An 18,603-nucleotide genomic window follows, 5' to 3' on the forward strand; every position below is an offset into this window, starting at 1 on the left:
TTTTTTTTAATGTCTTTCAGTACTTTCAAAAATTTCTCCAAAAAGTTTTGTTAGACATATTCCTAGATAGATTACATTTTGACATATTTTAAAAAATACCATTTAAAAAAATATGTCAAAATGTAAAGTATCTAGGAATATATCTGATATATTTAATACCATGTTCATGGTGTCTAGAACTGCTGTTGAGTTTTAAAAAATATTGATTTGTACCCAATGATCTTGCTAAACTCTTTTTAATTCTAGTAATATAAATGTGAATTCTTTGGGGGTTTTCTATACAGATACATCATCTGAGACTAAAAAGAATTTTTTCTCCCTAATCCTTAAACATTTTATTTATTTATTTATTTATTTATTTATTTATTTATTTATTTATTTATTTGCTCTCTTGGTCTGTAAGTCCTTGTTAAATAGAAAGTGCTGGTGGCAAGCATCCTGCTTTGTCCTAGAGCTTAAAGGGTATGCTTTCAACATTTGACCACTAAAAGTAGAGTTAGCTATAGGGATTTTGTGGATTTTTTTCCTGTCTAAGAAGTTCTCTTCCATTCTTAGTTTGCAAAGAGTGTTTTGTTTATTTTGTTTTTAAAATTATGAATGGATGTTGGTTTTTATCAAATAATTTTGCCAGCTCTGTTAAGATATTGCTTTTTCCTTTGAGCTGTTTAAATGGTAAATTTATATTCATTGTTATTCTAATGTTAAACCAATTTGTAATCCTGGGACAAAATAAGCTCGATAAGGTTATGTAATCTTTTTATATGCATTACTATGTTTAGTTTGCTTTTTTTGTTTGGGGCTTTCCTGTCTGTCTTTTTTTTTTTTTTAATTTTATTTTGAAATAAATTCAAACTTACAGGAACAGTTGCAAAAACAATACAAAACTCAAACACAGAACTCCAGCATACTCCAGCCCCCCTCCCCCAATACCCCATCCACCAAGCTTAACATCCTGTCACACCACCATTTCTTTCTTTCCCTCCCTCCCTCCCTTTCTCCCTCCCTATCTATCATCCATCATCTATTGCTCTGTCTTCTGAACATATGAGAACAAGCTGCACACACCCTTGAACAAACAATAAAATTCACATATACACTTTCCATGAACAAGAACATTCTTTTATGCAATCCCATTAAGTGCAGCTAAGAAGTTCAAGAAATTCAACATTAATACAAAGCTTACATTCTGTATTTCCTTTTCTTTTTTTTCTTATGTCCCAACTGTGTCCCTTTGAGCCTCCTCTCCTCCATTCTCAGATCCCATCCAGGATCATCCTTGGCATTTAATTGTCATTGCCTATTTAGACTGTCTTTTTCTTTTTCTTTTTTTTTCAATTGTGGAAACATATATATAGCCTAAATCTTCCCATTCCAACCCCTCCCTAGCATTCCATTAGTGGAATTAATCACATTTAGAATGTTGTAATGCTATCACCTTCCCACCATCCATTACTAGAAATTTCTCTTCAGCCCAAACAGCAACCCTACACTCATTTCTTAACTCCCCATTGCCCCTTCCCCCTCTTCTTGTAATCCATACTCTACTTTTCATCTCTATGGCCATATTCTCTGATAATTTCTTTGTGTTTGCTGTGGGGCTTAAATTTAACCTCTTAAATCTATAACAATCTTGTTTTTCTTGATGCCAACTTAACTTCAGTAGGACACATAAACTATGTTGCTATACTCCTCCATTCCCCCACCTTTATGTAGTTCTTGTCAAAAATTACATATTTTACATTGAGTCTAAAATCACTGATTTTGTCATTGGAGTTTATGCATTTTATATACTGTAGGAAGTAAATGGTGGAGTTACAAATCAAAAATTATTGATTTCTGTTTGTATTCCACTGTGGTCAGAGAAGGTGCTTTGAATATATTCAATTTTTTTTTTTTTAATTTATTGAGGCTTGTTTTATGTCCCAGCATATGGTCTATTCCGGAGAAAGATCGATGATTGCTAGAGAAGAATGTGTGTCCTGGTAATTTGGGATGCAGTGTTCTATATATGTCTGTTAAATTTTTATGTGTCTCTCTTTCCTTTCTTTATTTCTCTGTCAGTGGAGCTTCCTTTAGTATCTGAAGTAGGGCAGGTCTTTTATTAGCAAAATCTCTCAGCATTTGTTTGTCTGAGAAAAATTTAAGCTCTCCCTCAAATTTGAAGGAGAGTTTTGCTGGATAGAGTATTCTTGGTAGGAAATTTTCCTCTCTCAGAATTTTAAATATGCCACACCACTGCCTTCTCGCCTCCATGGTGGCCACTGAGTAGTCACTACTTAGTCTTATGTTGTTTCCTTTGTATGTGGTGAATTGCTTTTCTCTTGCTGCTTTCAGAACTTGCTCCTTCGCTTCAGTATTTGACAGTCTGATCAGAATATGTCTTGGAGTGGGTTTATTTGGATTTATTCTATTTGGAGTTCACTGGGCATTAATGCTTTGTGTATTTATATTGTGTAGAAGGTTTGGGAAGATTTCCCCAACAATTTCTTTGAATACTCTTTCTAGACCTCTACCCTTCTCTTCCCCTTCTGGGAAACCAAATTTGGACGTTTTATTTTATCTATCCTATCCCTGAGATCCGTTTTGATTTTTTCAATTTTTTTCTCATTCTTTCTTTTGTTCTTTCATTTTCCGTTCTGTGGTAGTCGAGGTCGCTGAGTCGTTGTTCAGTTTCCTCTAATCTTGTATTATGAGTATCCAGTCTTTTTAATTTGGCCAACGGTTTCTTTTATTTCCATAAGATCTTCTATTTTTTTATTTACTCTTGCAATTTCTTCTTTATGCTCTTCTAGGGTCTTCTTTATGTCCTTTATATCCTGTGCCATGCTCTCATAGTTTGTCTTTAGTTTTTGATTAATTGTGCCAAGTACTGTGCCTCTTCTGATCTTTTGATTTGGGTGTTTGGGTTTGGGTTCTCCATATCGTCTGGTTTTATCATATGCTTTAAGATTTTCTGTTGCTTTTGGCGTCTTGGCATTTGCTTTACTTGATAGGGTTCTTTCTGGATATAGAAAATACCGATCTCTAATTTGTCAGATCTACAGCTTGGTGGCGTATACTTTCTCTAACTAGCCAGCAGATGGTGTCTGTGAGTCACCTATTCCCCTCAAGTCGGTTCTCCCCAACTTTGTCTTTGTGGTGTGTGGGGATCTGATTCTTGTGGGGTTCAATTGGTGCACGAAGTTTGGGTGTGTTGTTGGTGCTGTCCACCCTGAATGAGGGGCATGTGTCTGAGCAGTTAGGGAGGCAGGGCAGCTTTAATAATCAAACCTTCCAGGTGTTCCCAGAGATTTAAGGCTGTTGCAAGAGTCTAAGCCTTCATTTCAGTCTTGCCACAGATTGTCTCTGCCTCTGACCCACAAGTCCTTGGTATTGGCATAGGGACCCTGGGTTTTCCGAGTGGTCCCCCTTCCCTGCTGTGCTCTTCCAGGACCTCTGCTGAGGGAAGGCTGTGCCACGTCACAAGTGTGTGCCAGCCTCCAGAGAAGCCCTGGGCCGCTGGGCCGTGCAGGGGTGTTCCCAGCCTGCTTTAAAGATGGTTGAATGGGGCGTGTTAATTTCTCCCTTTTCACACAGCTCCGCCCTCCCAGCTGTGGGACAATTAGCTGTGGGTGCACTAAAGGCATCCACGGCCAATATCGTGGCATGTGCGCGGTGCTGCGGGAAAGACTCCCCATCACACTGGAACCCTTGGCTCGGCTATGGGCTATGGGTCCAGCCCCAGGCAGGAGTGTCCCCAGCCTTCCAGGGAGATGACTGCAAGGGGCGTGGTTTCTTTCTCCTTTTGGCTCCCCTCTGCCCCTGGGCCCCAAGACAATCAGCAGCGTGCGTGGGAAGGGCTATCCTCCACGCCAGACACCGAGGCACTGGCTACAGCCCGCTCCTGCAGTGCTTCACTGTGCAGTTCTCACTGCCCTATCTGCAGCCACTCCCGGGTTTTTTGTTTTTTTTTTTTAAAACAACTAGTCCGTCTCCAAATGCCAAGCTGCGGTTTCCCCACACCGCAGCGCAGCCCTCGGACGTCAGCCGGCTTACTCACTCATTTCAGAATGAAGACTCCTGGTTTCTCCAGATGCACGGTCCCTGTGGATTTAGCAGACCTTGTCTGGCTGGTGCATCACTGGAACTGGTGTTCTGGGTCACTTTCTGGCTTTTATCTAGTACTTTTCACAGAGGTGTTTTTTTTTGCCCTGTCTCACCTAGCCGCCATCTTAGGTTCTCCCCTCCTGTCTCTCTTAATGACTGAGATTGGGCTCTCTTTTTCCTATTTTGGTAAAAGTTTCACTAGTTTCATAAAACGAATTGGGGCGTGTTCCTTATTTTCATTTTCTCTGGAAACGTTTGTACCAGATTGAAATTGTTTGTTTCTTAAATGTTTGGTAGAACTTGCTAAAACCAGTTAGGCCTAACGCGTTCTTTGTGCAACAATTTTTAAAACTGTTCTTTCAGTAGGGTCAATTCTTTTAATAGCTATAGGACCATTTGGGCTTCATCTGTTTCTTCTCATGTAAGTTTGGATGGGTTATATTTTTCTAGGATTTTATCTATTTCATCCAGTATTTCAAATGTATTGGCCTAAAGTTCATAATATTCTCTTGTTAACTTTCATCTTCACAACATATGTAGTCCTGGTTTCCTTTTCATTCTTGACATTGCTTATTTTTGCCCTTTCTCCTTATTTTTGGATCGATTTTGTCAGAAATTTGTTAATTTTGTCTACGTAAAGAACCAACTTTTGGCTTCTTTGATCCTCTCCGTTATATTATCATTTTCAATTTTATTGATTTCTGCTTCCCCTAAGCATCTTTTGGATTTATTCTTTTCTTTTTTCTAACTTTTTCCATGGAATATTTATCTCATGCATTCTCAGCCTTTTTTTCTGGTGTAAGCATTTATTCCCCCAGTGTATCTGCTTTCACTGCCTCGTTTTCATAGTCGGTCAGTACCCTGCCTTCCTGTTTATTTTGAAGAACTGAACTACAGGTAGCTCATAGTGGAAGCTGTTAGTGGTGGAATGGCATCAGACTGTGTGTGAACTTGGAGTGAGTCATCAGACACGAGACTCCCCTAGTTCTTAGGCCCAAAGAAGACCGACCATTTAGAAGGACTGACAGTTTTCTTATTACAGATGTATAAGGGATGTTGCAGAAACTACTGATTAAGCAAAAGGGAAAACAGAACTACCCATAATCTCACTATTTAGCAGTAGCCACTAGAGTGTATGTGAGGACATGTCTGTGGAATTTTATCTTTTGTGGAAATAGGACCGTGTTATACATGCTGTTTTGTAACATTTTTTTCAATGTCTCAGTGCAACTTGTCAGATCAATAAGCATGAAAGAACAAGAATTTTAAGGCCCACTTTAGATCCAGATTGGCGTTGTTGATAACTTTTCTTTCTGTACAGTGAATGCATGTTCACAGATACTTGATTTTCCTATTTAGAAATAGCTTATCTAAATTTTTTGGTTTCCTCTAGGAAACAGACTGTGTTCAAATCAGATGTGGCTGAATCATGGCCTTGGGGTGTTTTGTGATTGAGTGGAAAGAGGAAAATCATGTTTTTGGCACCAGGACAGTAACCTGGCTCGTGACGCAGAGCCTGTACATATCAGCCAGGCTATTTTCCAGAAGTTTTCAGCCAGGTAGGAAATTTAGAGAAAGAAGAAGGCGGACATGGCCAGGCTTCTGTTAACAGCCCTCTTTTTATGTTCCCATCCAAAAGAGATGCTATAACCCACAAGACAAGACCACCAGTGTTTAGGGTCAGATGTGGGGGAAAAAAAGTCTGTAGAAAGGAGTTCCCAGCAATCTACTTTAATTTTTTTTTTTTTTTTTTTTTTTTTATTTTTTTTTTTAATCTTTTCTTTTTTATTTTTAAGGAAATATTTAATAACACAATCCCAAGAACATGTTCTACTTATTTATTTGGAAAAATAGAAGCTAGGGACCACTCTTTATCCCATGACAATATGTTGTATGAGAGAAAACAAAAACAATCATTGTTATGACTTTGAAAAATATTACCTTTAAAAATACTTATATTGATAAGCTTTAAAAAAAATACTGTTAAAAACATTGTTAAGGGAATTTTTTTTCTACCTGTATTACTGGTTCAACTTCTGGTGAGAGGTATGCTAACAGAAAATTTAGAAGCTATGGCTTTTAGGGAATTAAAGTAAAGCAGCAAAATATAATTGATTTGGAAAGATTTCAGAAAAGAGATCTGGAATAGGATTAAAAAGGCAATAAGCTCCAGAAAAGTTATCCACAAGCCAAGATAATGCAGAAATAGAGTATCAAAAGCACTGTGAAGATCCATTGTGAAGTGAATATCCAGAGATTGCTTTACACCCTGTCTGGTCACAAGTAAAATAAAAACGTAACTTGGGTGCTGCCTCAGAAGTCATCAGCAATGGAAAAGGTAAAAAAAAGTTATAATATTTTTTCTCCTCTTCAGGAGTTTTAACCTCCACTCATCCCTAACCTTCTTACCTAAGCTTCGTAAAAATGATGGTCTTTGGATCTAGCTCCCAGAGGCAACTGCAGCAGCACAAATGATCCATTTCTATTCCTCTAAAGATTCAACTTCAATACTGCAGTACTCCTGAGTCTAGTGTATGAAAAGAGCAAACTTTCTGCCCAGGTCACCACAAGGTAATTGCTGAAATAGCACATCCTCAGATTGGCTATGGGGCTTTTATCTCCAGCCACCTTCTATCTTGCAGACAGAAGCTCTGAGACCAACCAACTTTTAAAGTTCTCTTGTGTATAGGACTGTTTCCTTGTGTATAGAACTCAGGGAAATAGCTCCATAGCCTCAAACATTAATATTTGAAGACTTATGGATTACAGGCGTGTCTGTGGTATGCAAACTAACCTTATTTAATTAGGTCAGCGATCAAATAATGCATCAATTCCAACAGCTTCTTCCATCTACCCACCCTTGCCCAGCACCTTGGATCACATTTATCCCAAGGTATTTAATATGGTTTAATCTCTATATCTGCCATAAAAGTTTTTGCCTTCAGTCAAAATTATTTGAAAATTTTCTAGTGTTAGAGACTGAGGCAGTAGCTCACCAAAAGGGGTGGGAGAATCTTCCAAGAACTTGTACACATGCTGGCCCTAGCAGTCTCACAGGTGATTAGCCTGGAGCTCATATTCCAGGTAAAGGAAATGCTAAAAGAAGCCCACTGAAAGAGCGGAGGAGGAAGACTCAAGCATTTGGGGCCCAGACAACATACCTGAGAGGAATGACTGCAGGGGGGAAAACCACATTCTGAGCATGTCCCTTTCCAAATACCCTTGGGTAAAATGTGCTTCGAGGGAACAAGTACCAGAGGGAATAAGCCAGACAGAAATAGGCAAAATTCCCAAAGACAGAAACCTGATGCAGAAAAGTTAAAATATGTGATCATATGAAGCTGGGTAATATGGGAAAACATTAACTTCAATTGTTTCAAAAAAAAGATCCTAAGCCAAAGCTTGTGTGAATCAGATTTGACAGTAGAAATAGCACTTGATGAGAAGAATTTGAAGTGCAGTTTTCATAGGCCATTAGGATAACAAGAGGTTTCCCCCTCTTTGTTCCTTTACTTTGCCATGCTCTGCCTCTCTGGGTGATCTGGGTTTTAAGAACCTAGGTAGTTCTGCTGTGCAGGCAGGCAATGATTCCAGCCTCTGACTCTCAGGCAGAAGAGCCAGTTTCACCAGAAAGTGTTCAAGGAAGGGACTGTGGGAGGATCACAGCATTAGCAGAGGGACAAGAAAAATATGAAATGTGGGTTTCTTGGCTGAAAACACTAAAACTCCACCCTAAGAAGGGGTGTTTATGAGTAACAGGGGGTGGGGCCTGGAATAGGCAATTTTCTCCTGAATCCAGCTACACGATTACTGGTGGTTGATCTGCTAGGTCATGTAGCTGAGGAGACAGGATGCTGCAGGTTTAAAAATCAGCTCATGCTCAGCAGCACAGTGTGAAGTGTCAGCATTCTTTGATGTACAGTTTAAGTGGTGAGTCCCCCTGAGCAACCTAACAGGAGTGGTGGGACCATAACCACCAGGCACATGGGAGCAAATGCCAGGAAGTGAAGCTACCTACTTCTACAATGTGAACCCATGCTTTGTGGCCTGCTGAGGGGCAGGGGAGGAAGTCCCTTCCAGCTGCAGATCTCAAAGGGAAAGAAACACTCTGTGGAGCACTGGCTCCAGTTAAGAGCATTCTTAAGAGGGGAAGAGGTCAAGATAAGGCTGTTGCTTTAGAAAGGGAGGGGTTTCCTTATGCTGTTGCCTCTATGTTCTGTGCAAACCTCTCTAAATACTTAATATGGCTCTGAGCAACATGAATTAACAGACCATGTTCAAACTGCAGACATCTGTAAAGTATTCTTTGTAAAAAGCTAGGTAATATCATTGAAATTAGGGTAATAGGGCCAGGGACTTACTCCCAGCAGGAAATTAATCTAAACTGAGTTTGTATTGGACTGAGTATAGTCCTCCTTCCTCAATCATAGCAACCCCCAAAGTACTCCTTTTTTTTAAAGGTACACTGTAGTAAAGAGATTGCCAAGGGCTCTCAAATAACTGGGTAAGAGTTTTCTGAGAAGAGCATGGCAGAAAGACTACAGATGATGCCATGTGGTCTGGTGCCATCCCCATCAGTGTTTTCATGGATCCCACTGGGTCCAGCAAGAAACTCCTCAAGGAGTAAGAAAAGTTAGGCTCAGAGCTCCTTCTTCCCACATTGGCACATGTGCCAGCAATACATTTAGGGTGTGTCTGACTGAATTATTCAGCTTTTAGCTTTTTTTAAAGGAAATCAAAATTACGATAACCCCCTTCCCAACCATGGCCCCCAAATCACCCATCAACATGGCCCATTGCTTAAAGGACTTGGCAAGTCAGTTTGCTTCAGAACAGAAGGCAAACACTATAGTGTGAAGAAAAGGCCTCTGGGTAGATACACCACTTCCTTCTTCTGCCCACTCTTCAGGGGCAAAATATTAGTTCTACTTACTCCATTTGAAAGACTAATTTTCTTTAAATTAATAAAAATGACAATTTCCCTGTCAAGATCACATGAATACAAACAGTAAAGCAAAGTCCTTGGAGAGGGTAGAGGGATGCAGAACAGGCTTCTAAGGTGTAGTCAGCCTCCTCCTTGGTGTGGGCGATTGATACCTCTTGGAGGATGGGCTGTTTGGTTCCCCCATCCCAGATCCTCTTGCCCCAAAACTCTCCTTTGTAGTTGTCCTTGGGTTTAGTGTTGGGATCACAATTTGGAATTCAACAGAGAGCCTCTGAAAGTGATAGGCCAGAGGAAGGGGAAAGGGAAGGAGGAATGGCAAATTAGTCCTCTTCATCCTCACTGATATCATAGGCTGCAGCCTTGTGCCTGGAGAGGTTTGCTGGAGAGGAAGGTGGGGAAGTCTTGCCAGAGAAGGGCCATCGAAAAGGGGAAGGGGAACGTTCACGAGTAGGGCTGCTGCTGGGACTCTGCTTTGGACTGATGGCCTGCAGCATCCGGCCTTTTCCTTCTTTCAGCATATGTTTCAGTGCTCCTTCAGGACCAAACATTTCCAGGAAACTTCCAATGAATTCTCGGGATTTCTCCTCCCATTTTTGAATGAGGTCAATGCTTTTTTCCTCTACCTTCTGAACAAATTCTTTTGACCTTTCTTCCACGTCTTTCACTTTCTTCTTTACTTTGTCAACCCGCTCCTGCAAATGGTATTTCTTCTCATTGATAAAGCTGACATTGAGCTCCTTAGCTGTGTAGCCTCTCTGTAGGTTTCGTCTCGCATACACATCATAGTCCCGGACAATTCGGGTGATGATGTCTGATGTGGAGATACCTTCTGTCCTCTGTGTTGGAGCAAACATGCCTGCTTCCTTGATGTGCTTATAAACATCATCACTCCCAGCAGAAGAATAAGGGATGTCATCATGGGCTACAAAATCAATCCGGTGTTCTGCCAGGAACTCGGGTGTCAGGGTCCAGGGGGCATTCCTCACCACTTCATCCACATAGCGGCAATGCTGCACTGCATCGTAGCGCTCATTTTCATTCATCACCGTGAAGCCTTTGAAGTTGTGCGTCAGCTCATCACTGCAGACTCCCACAATGAGATATGTATTAGGGAAAAGGTTCTTTGCTTGCATCAGAGCCCGGGCATGACCAGAGTGAAATAAGTCAAATATTCCATCTGCATAAACTCTCACAGGCCGGTCATAAGGAGTTCCTCTGCAGGCTTCTTCCATAGTTACCCTGACATAAGGCTTACTAGAGTCAACTTTAATTTCATCAGAAAAAGGAGCTGGCTGCCGTAAGCCTACTGCAGAGCGTGGCACTTTTGAAGGAATTCCATCTTCCTGTGTTGCCCCATTGGGTCCAGGTGCCTCTTTCCTCCTCTTTCTTGCATTGACTTTGGCTGAACTGTGTGTGTCCATCTTCCTTTAACTGCAACTCACGCTCGCCGGTGCCCCTGCCCCGTAGGATTTCTGTCCGGCGCCGCGTCACGGACTGCAATCTACTTTAAAAAGGCCAATTAAAAGGGAGAAGTGATGGCTAAGTGGAATATGGAGAACCCTGGGGTTTTGAAATGGTGCTGTGTTTCAAAAGGCGTGTGTATTTCTGCTGTATTTATTTTGTGCTTGGATGTCCTGTTGTGCATTTGCGGCTGATGTTTTGGGCCTCTGTATTCCTGGTCTATTACAGGAAACTTTCATTCTGCCCTCTAGGCCTTCCCTAAGGCGAGGCAGATGTCGGCTGGTCCCCCCCGTTTGTCTGGCAGGAGGTGCCGGCAGCTGTGACAAGTGCAGCCCGAAGGTTTGCTGCTGGGAGAACAAGCTGCTCCTGCCTCCCCTGTCTCCCCCGCCGAGAGGCAGGTCTCAGTTTCCCTGCTCCCTGTGTTTGTGAAAGAAGTGGCCCTGCGGGGGTGTGGACGGCATTCTGGAAATGCCTGCCTCCCACCCTCTTGTGATAGAGATTCCTGCAGGAATGTAATTAGAAACTGATGAGCTTTCCGCTGCAATGCTGGGGACATGGCTGGCATCTTGTCTTTGGAACAAAGGGCCTTCTGTGGCTGTTTGTGGCAAGAGGCCCCTGGAGGGTATGCGAGGAGTAGGAGAAAACAGATCTTGCCTGCTTATCCTAGATGGGGACCTGGGGCTCAGAGTCCCCATGGAAACCCTTAGGCCATTGCTAAACCCATGGCCGTGACTTCCCGTCGTTGCTTCCACCCAAGGACCCCTGGAAGAGCTGGGCTAGTGGGGTCCTTCTACCCAGGCCACGCCTCGTCTCAGTCTCCCGAGGAGGAGTAGTTGCATCTCTAGGAGCAGCTGTGCGATGCAACCCTGACACTAACCAGGTGGACTCAGGTCAGAGTTCACAAGTTAAGGGCACAGTCCCTGCAAGATTCCCTTGCTTCAGACACCAGGCACAGGTTCAGGGGGCTCCCAGGGCCATCCTCACTTCTGACCAATGGGCTTTACAGTGATGGGGGTTTCCACCACGTCCCCAGGTTCAGTAAGTTGCTAGAATGACTGACAGACCTCAGGAAAGTTCTGTGCTTATGATTGCTTATGCTTTTTTTTTTTTTTTGAAATGGAAAAGAGGATACAAATAAGAAACCAAAAAGATGTGTATGCTGAGGTCTAGGAGGGTCCCCAGAGGAGAAGCTTCTGGTGTCTTCTCCCCTTGGAGTCAGGAGCTGACACTCTCCTGGCGCATCAGTGGGTATCACCTATCAGGGAAGCTCACCTGAGCTATCATGGGGTTTCATTACACAGGCTTGACTGATGGAATCAGTGCCTCTGTGGGTGAACTCAATCTTAGCCCCCGTCCCTGTCCCTCCCAGAAGGTCTGATGCTGAGCTCCAACCCCCTAACCTCATCCTGTGACTGGCCTCACCCCCCACCCCAGTCATCTAATTAGCATAAACTGTCAGGTGAGCTGGTGGGGGTGGGACCCACAGTAAATAATAAAGACCCTCTGTCACTCAGGAGCCATGGATTGGCTTTTATAAAGGGGGTTTATTGGGTTATACATTTACAGTTTGAAGATCATCAAAGTGTCCATATTAAGGCATCAACAAGAGGATACCTTCTCTGAGGAAAAGCCGATGGCATCTGGAACACCTCTGCCACCTGGGAAGGCATGTGGCTGGTGTTGGCTGGTCCTTTGCTTCCGGGTTGCATTGCTTTCAGCTTCTGATTCCAGTGGCTTCCTCTTTAAGTGTCTGTGGGCTCTCACTTGGCTCTCCGGGGCAGCTCTGGGCTTCATCTCTTAGCTTAGCATCTCCAAACATCTGGGTCTTTGTTGGCGCTGAGCTCCCTCTCTCTCCCTGAGCCTCTTAAGGACTCCAGTAAACTAATCAAGACCCACCTTGAATGGGCGGGATCACACCTCCATGGAAATAATTCAATCAAAAGATCCCACCCACGTTGTTCAGCCCCACGAGAGTGGATTAAAAGAACATAGTCTCTTATGGGGTACGTAACAGATTCAAAGCAGCACAGGTGGTTCCTGATCTAATATGACTGGAGTCCTTATAAAAGGGGAGAATTGGACACAGACAGACAGACAGACAGAGGGGAGAGAACAGGGAAGAACGCCATATGAAGGAGGTGGAGGTTGAGGTGTTGCAGCTGCATGCTAAGGAATGCCGAGGATGGCCAGCCATCACCAGAGCTGGCAGAGACCAGGAAGGCTCTCCCCTACAGGTTTCAGAGGGATCGTGGCCCTCCCGACACCTTGACTCAGGCACTCCTGGGACAATACATTTCTGCTGTTTTAAGCAATGCAGTGTACGGTGCTTTGTTACGACAGCCCTTGGAAACCGAGGCAGGAACTAAACATGGGTGCACCCCTCACTGAGTTCTCAGGGAGAACAGAGAAGAAGTTTTGAAGGACCAGTAAGCAAGTCTGAAGTGGGTTAATGGGCACGGAGGAGCGAGAGCATCCCAGGAAGTGGTAGTCGCACTTGCAGAGATGTGCACATTTGTGCTGACCAGGTGAGCGGCGGCAGCCCCAGCCTCAGTTTCCCCAGGCCACTCTTCAGGGGAGAACCATAAAGCTTCAGGGTGAGAACCAACCTGGCCTCGGGGAAGAGCCAGGACTCTGCAGCCTTTCTCCTTACCTGTCCCTCCCGTCCACACCCGTCCCCATGTCCATTGTCCCTGGGACTTCCTGGGTCACATTCACGCCAGGAGAGTCTGAAAGTCAGACCAGCAACTCTGCTCAGACTTGAGATGCCTCGTGTCCTTCTGGAGACGAAAGGCCAGAGGAGCCGGGCTCAGGGGATTGAGCCCGGTGTTGGCGACTGCCCCCCCACAGAAATGTGGGAGTATCTGCACTTCCTTTTTAACAGTCATGGCCCTGGAGTCTTCCCTGTGCCAGGGAAGGTGCACAGGGAAGTGCATTGGTTAGCGAGCGGCCCGGCCCTCTGCACCTTCTGTGTGCGTATATTCTCCTGAGCACCAGGGCGTGGACAGCTACAAACGTGGGATGCTGTGTGTGTGTGTGTGTGGGGGGGCGGGATGCAAAGGACCTGGTAGAGGATCCCTGGAGTGCCCTGGTTGGCAGGTGTAGTATGGGGAGGCCCCTGGAGGTGGATTTTCAGCCCAGAGGTGGCAGCAGTTTTATGGCCCCGCTAATTCCGATGCCACCTCTTTCCAGATCTGCTGTAGTCTGCTTTGGTTCATAGACACACCTGCTCGGGTGCAGCTACGGGGTGTCTGGCCCCTTCCCTCTGGTCCCGCTCTGGCTTTGGTATTCGAAAGCTGCACTGCCTCTTCGCGGCCCTGTCCTTACTGTGGATCTGGCTGTGGATTGCAGTGGAAAGCTTGGCTGTGCAGTCAGAGCTGGTGGAGCCGTAACCACTGAGGCCCCGGGCTCTTCATCTGTGTAGTGAGGCTAAGTGTTAGTTGGCGGGGGCTGCCCCACCACCACTCCCCAGCCCAGAGGAGGGGGCAGGCAGGTTCTTTTAAGAGCAAGCCCACCTAGCTAGGGCAGGGCTTCTGGGAACTGACGTTTTCCTTCTTCCAGTCTGTGGTCTGGGGTACCTGAGTGGCCAGTAGGAGGCGACTCATATCTTTTTCTTTCTTTTTCTCCTCCTAAAACATTTTTATTTGGAAATAATTTCAAACTTACAAGCAGTTGTAAAAATAAAAATAGTACAGGGAGGCAACACCCTTATACTCTTCACTCAGATTTTCCTATTGTTAACATTTTCCTCATTTGCTTCATGATTGCTAGTGTGTGTGTGTGTGTGTGTGTGTGTGTGTGTGTGTACAAAATGTTTTTTTCCTGAGCTATTTGAGGGTAAGATACGTGGCCCTTTGCTGTAGACATGTAAATGTGTATTTCCTGAGAAATGGTTGCCTGATAAGATGATATTTAAATTTGAGAAAATATATTACTATTTATAAAATATTATTTTGTAAACTCTATTAAATCCTCATTATTTTTACCTGTGTGGTTGAATTGTGCCTCTTGAATTATCTTTCTTTTTCTGAGTCCCTTTAGATGGTCCCGCAAATGGATTTGGCATAAACTCTCATATATTCCACAGATATTTCTTGCACCCCCGTGCTGTCTGATACTGTGCTGCAGGGTGGGGATGGGAAGGGAGCAAGCTCAGGCACGGTCTTGCCCGCAGGCAGCTCCTGGTCTAAGCACAAGCTGCATGACCCATCAGCTAGTGACATGAGCCAGGGCTCAGCAAACCATGGCCCGTGGGCCAAATCCAGTCCACTGCCTGCTTTTGTATGGCTGGCGGGTTGAGACTGGTTTTCACGTTTTTTTAATGGTTGGAAAGAATCAAGAGCAGAATAAGATTGCATGACACCTAAGAATGATATGAAATGCAGATTTCAATTTCTGTAAATACATTTCAGTCTCTGTAAATAAAGGAGACGGCCACAGAGATCCTGGGGCCCATCAAGCCTAAAGTGTTTGCTCTCTGGCTCTTTACAGTCTGCCAACCCTGGAGTCAGTACGGGATAGAAGGGCTAAGAAGGAGAGATACAAGGAGGAAGGTGGTTGTGCGTTAGGGGTTTGGGTGGGGAGTTAGTGAAGGCGGCTGGGCCGGGAGCTGAAGGAAGGGATGGGGTTCCCTGGGGCAGTGGCATGCCCCTTCCAGGCCGTCCGTTCAGAGGTCCTGCTGCTGGGGAGCGTGGGGTTCCAGGGACGGCAAAGATGGCTTGTGTGGCAGGAACAGGGATGGAGGGAGGAGAGAGTGGGAGGCACCTCTGGGAGGTTTGTGGAGAGATGGCAGCCGCCAGGCCAAGGCGGCTTGGTCCTCGGAGTGGCAACCGCTAGGGTCAGGACGAGCGTGGGTTTGCTGGAAGGCACTGACTGTTGTTCTTTTCTTTCAGGTGAAACCCATTTTCCAGCGTGTTGCCATTCCGTGGCGGCTTGGCCAGCCCAGCCTGGGGTGTGAAGGATCCGGAAGCTGTGTCTTTGGAGGTGTTGAGACCAAAACAAATATTATTTATCAATCTCTGGCACGATTGTGTGTGTCGGACTTCCATGCAGAATGTCATTGTCAGTCGTCCTCTTTCCAGAGCACCATGTGGGACTTTGGATGTCCCTTTGAAATGTCACCCCTTGTTCTCCCTCCTTGAAGAGGTCTCTGCCCTCCTAAGGGGTGAAGGACAGAAACATGTTGATTAAAAAAAGTAATAATTTTAAGGCAACTGTTGACAAAAGTAACACATCACAGGAAGATCAAGGATCTAAAAAAGCCTGTAGGACCTTCGGCTGTATATTTAGCATTTTTGACATTTTGTGTTCTAGACATTTGACCCGTAGTGGTCTGTTGGCTTGGCCAGGTTTCTGGCCTTATTTTGGTGATGGCTGTGTGAAACTTCAAAGTAAAAGTGCTTGGTCAGCCCCTACCAGAAGTACACACGTTTGTGGCTCTTTTTCTTTCTTTTTTACTTCTACTTCTTTTGTTTTTAAAAAGGGTTCAGCAGAATTAGACATGGCTAGTTCACAAAGAATTTTGAATATCAGGGAAAAAAGGTATATGAGTTCGTGTGTGTGTGTGTGTGCGTGTGTGTGTGTTTACATAAAAATAATTTCTTCTCTGTAGGGAAACAAAAGCACTAAGCAGCTTTCAATTAGTAACATCCCTTGTGCTTTTCAGTGTTCCTCTGCCCTGTCACATTTCTATGTACATTTTTTTTCTGTCTTAGAAATGTAATTTTAAAAAATCCTTGTGGTAATTTAAACGAATGGTGATTTGGTTGGTTGGGACTGTACTGGATGTCGGTCCAGGCTGGGTCAGGCTGGAGACTTACCGGCACGCAGGAGGTTTCCTGTTCCTGTGAAGTGTGCGCCGGCATAGGGGGGTCCTTCCCTCCCTCAGGTGTGGGGCAGAGGTGCAGGTGGGGGGCTCCGGTGACGTGACAACTCATCTGTGATTTTCCCCAGAGGTAGCTGCTGGATTCTGGAGGCCGGGCCCTGGACTGGCTTCACAGGCTGACAGCGGCCTCCCTTCTAGCTCCTTTGCTGCAGCTTGTGTGCTTCTGTTTAAAGCCTGTTAGCAGTGCCATTGGGACTCTGGGATTCTGTTCTCTCTGGCAAGGTGGTTTCTGCCCCCTCTTTCCTTTTTTTGGCATTGCTCCTGTGTTTGTAAATTTGCTTGTATATTGCCCTGTTCCTTTGCTTTGGATGAAAACTCGAGCCTTTCTTGAGTCACTGTCTTCAGATTCTTCCGTTTCCCGAGAAGGGCTGTCGTCGTGGTGGGAGATTGGGCGAAGGGGCTGTCAGTGCTGCGGGGCTCCCTTGTTCCTGAGACCCACGGGTGCTCTGCAGCCCTAACCTGCTGAGAAGGCCCATCGGCCTCTGCAGAAAACAGGCGAAGCTTGGGAGGCCCCCTCTGGGAACAGCCTTTACGCCGAGCGCTGTCTGCCTCGTCAGCATTTGGAGCGGCCACCGAGTGCTGGCTGCTCCCTTGTCTCCACTTCCTTTGCTGACTTTTCTTTTCCTTTTCCGCACCCCAATTTGCTCCAGTGGTGGGACTGGAAGGAAACACGATGGCTGTGGCTGCTTTATCTCTCTCCTGCACAGTGGACTCGTTGGCCCGAGCGGTGACGGAAGGAACCCTGGCGCTTGCCAGCCGTGCCCTCCGACCCTTTGACCTGGAGCTGCTGGCTCACACTTGTGTTTTTGACAGCTGCAGTGGAATCATCTGTGGAGAAGCTGGAACCTTCTGACTTACATAAAACCCCAGGGCTCCGCCTGCTGGGAGCAAGACTCACTCGGCTCTGTCGGAAGCGGCTGCATTGGCTGCTGAGAACCTTTCCAGTCCTCGGTGGACCCTCAGTACTCAAGACTTAAATAAAAACCCTTTATAGATGAGAAGGATGCATGCATTTAGTTTGGATATATTTTGAGATGGAGGCCTTTTAGTGGTGAGGGCTGGAGGCACAGGCTTTGAGGGGTGGGGGTGCCTGCACCTTGGGGGTTTCGAAAAAGGCTCAGAGATGAAATGGTGCTGGGGGAATCCTGATATTTTTATATTTACATTTCTGGGACTGATCCCCACCATGCCGCCTTCCATGCAGAGAAAAGGTGCCTTCCCCAAGACCAAGCGGGAACCAGTAATTCATGCTGTCAAAGCCCTGCCCTCTCCTGCCTGCATTTTCTATAATGAACCTTATTAATTGTGTGGTTATTTCTCATGGTTGGGGGTGGGGGAGGCTTCGGGGCAGTATTGCAAGATGATGCTTTAAAAGGACATTGGCACATTATCCCTAAAAGGCAGATGAAGTCTTGAGTTTAATTTGTGGCCCACCCCTGCCCCTTTTGGTCTGATTCCTGTGGTCTGATACCATTTAATGCAATTTGGGGGATGGGGTGCCCCAGTGCCCCAAACTTGCTGGTGAGACTTAAGCCACTGAAGCCATTTCAAGAGATGGGCCCGTTGGGTGTTGCCATTTCCTGGATTATGTTACAAGCATCAGCAAAGGGGATCGGCTCTGCCTAGGAGAGAATAAATGGCAGAAAAGGATTCTGTCAAGATTCCCTGCAACTTTCCCTACTGAGACTTTCTCACCCAACTTCCCTATAAACTTCTGGGAGTAGCATCATGAGTTTGTAGGCCTAAACATTAAAAAAATGCATTTAAAAATCACTGATGACTTCCTGGGTCTTCTGTGGGTGTTTGGTTAGGTCTTATCTCATGCAAATAAATGGTTTAATCCTTTAAGGGGGGCTGAGGGAGCTCTGGGGAGCTGGGGGTGTTTCTTCTAACATCACCGGTGCAGAGGAAGGGTCTGCCCACAAAGGCCCCCAGGCTGCCCGCACCCAGAGGAGTAGAAGCCAGCGCTTGAGAGTTCAAGGACACTTGATGTGGACTTGGTGTACATGGCACACAGCTTGCGGAAAACAGGGTTTATTTTGCATCATTGTTGGGAACCGAATAGGCGTGAAGTGTTCCTGTAATGGTTGTCAGGAGCCACATCCCTGTCTTCCACCCACAAAGTACCTGGGTGTGCCGCTGCTTGTGAAGGTGCCTCCCTGCGGTCGCAGCTAGGGGCGGGCACCCACGGAACCCTCTGCGGTCGGCGTTGCTTGAGGGGTACCGGTGG

The 18,603-nt window shown here is 45.3% G+C and overlaps 1 protein-coding gene across 2 annotated transcripts; it reads right to left on the minus strand.

Moving 5' to 3' along the window:
* Positions 1 to 7,352: 7,352 nt before the first annotated feature.
* Positions 7,353 to 10,517, minus strand: LOC119531586 (choline-phosphate cytidylyltransferase A-like). 2 transcript variants are annotated; one of them, XM_037832965.1, is made up of 2 exons: positions 9,655 to 10,517; positions 7,353 to 9,555 (listed from the first exon to the last, which is right to left on the minus strand). In XM_037832965.1, exons 1-2 carry the CDS (start codon positions 10,450 to 10,452, stop codon positions 9,352 to 9,354), a joined length of 1,002 nt encoding a protein of 333 aa, XP_037688893.1. In that variant the 5' UTR covers positions 10,453 to 10,517; the 3' UTR covers positions 7,353 to 9,351. The 2 variants fall into 2 exon arrangements, with proteins under 2 accessions (XP_037688893.1, XP_037688892.1); XM_037832964.1 differs by having other exon boundaries at positions 7,353 to 10,517.
* Positions 10,518 to 18,603: the final 8,086 nt, after the last annotated feature.

The sequence above is a fragment of the Choloepus didactylus genome, chromosome 4 (genome assembly GCF_015220235.1).
Source record: "Choloepus didactylus isolate mChoDid1 chromosome 4, mChoDid1.pri, whole genome shotgun sequence".
NCBI classification, from domain to species: Eukaryota; Metazoa; Chordata; class Mammalia; order Pilosa; family Megalonychidae; genus Choloepus; species Choloepus didactylus.

Coding starts and splice junctions, on each gene's coding strand:
- LOC119531586 (XM_037832964.1), bottom strand. CDS start 10,452: ATGGACACACACAGTTCAGCCAAAGTCAATGCAAGAAAGAGGAGGAAA.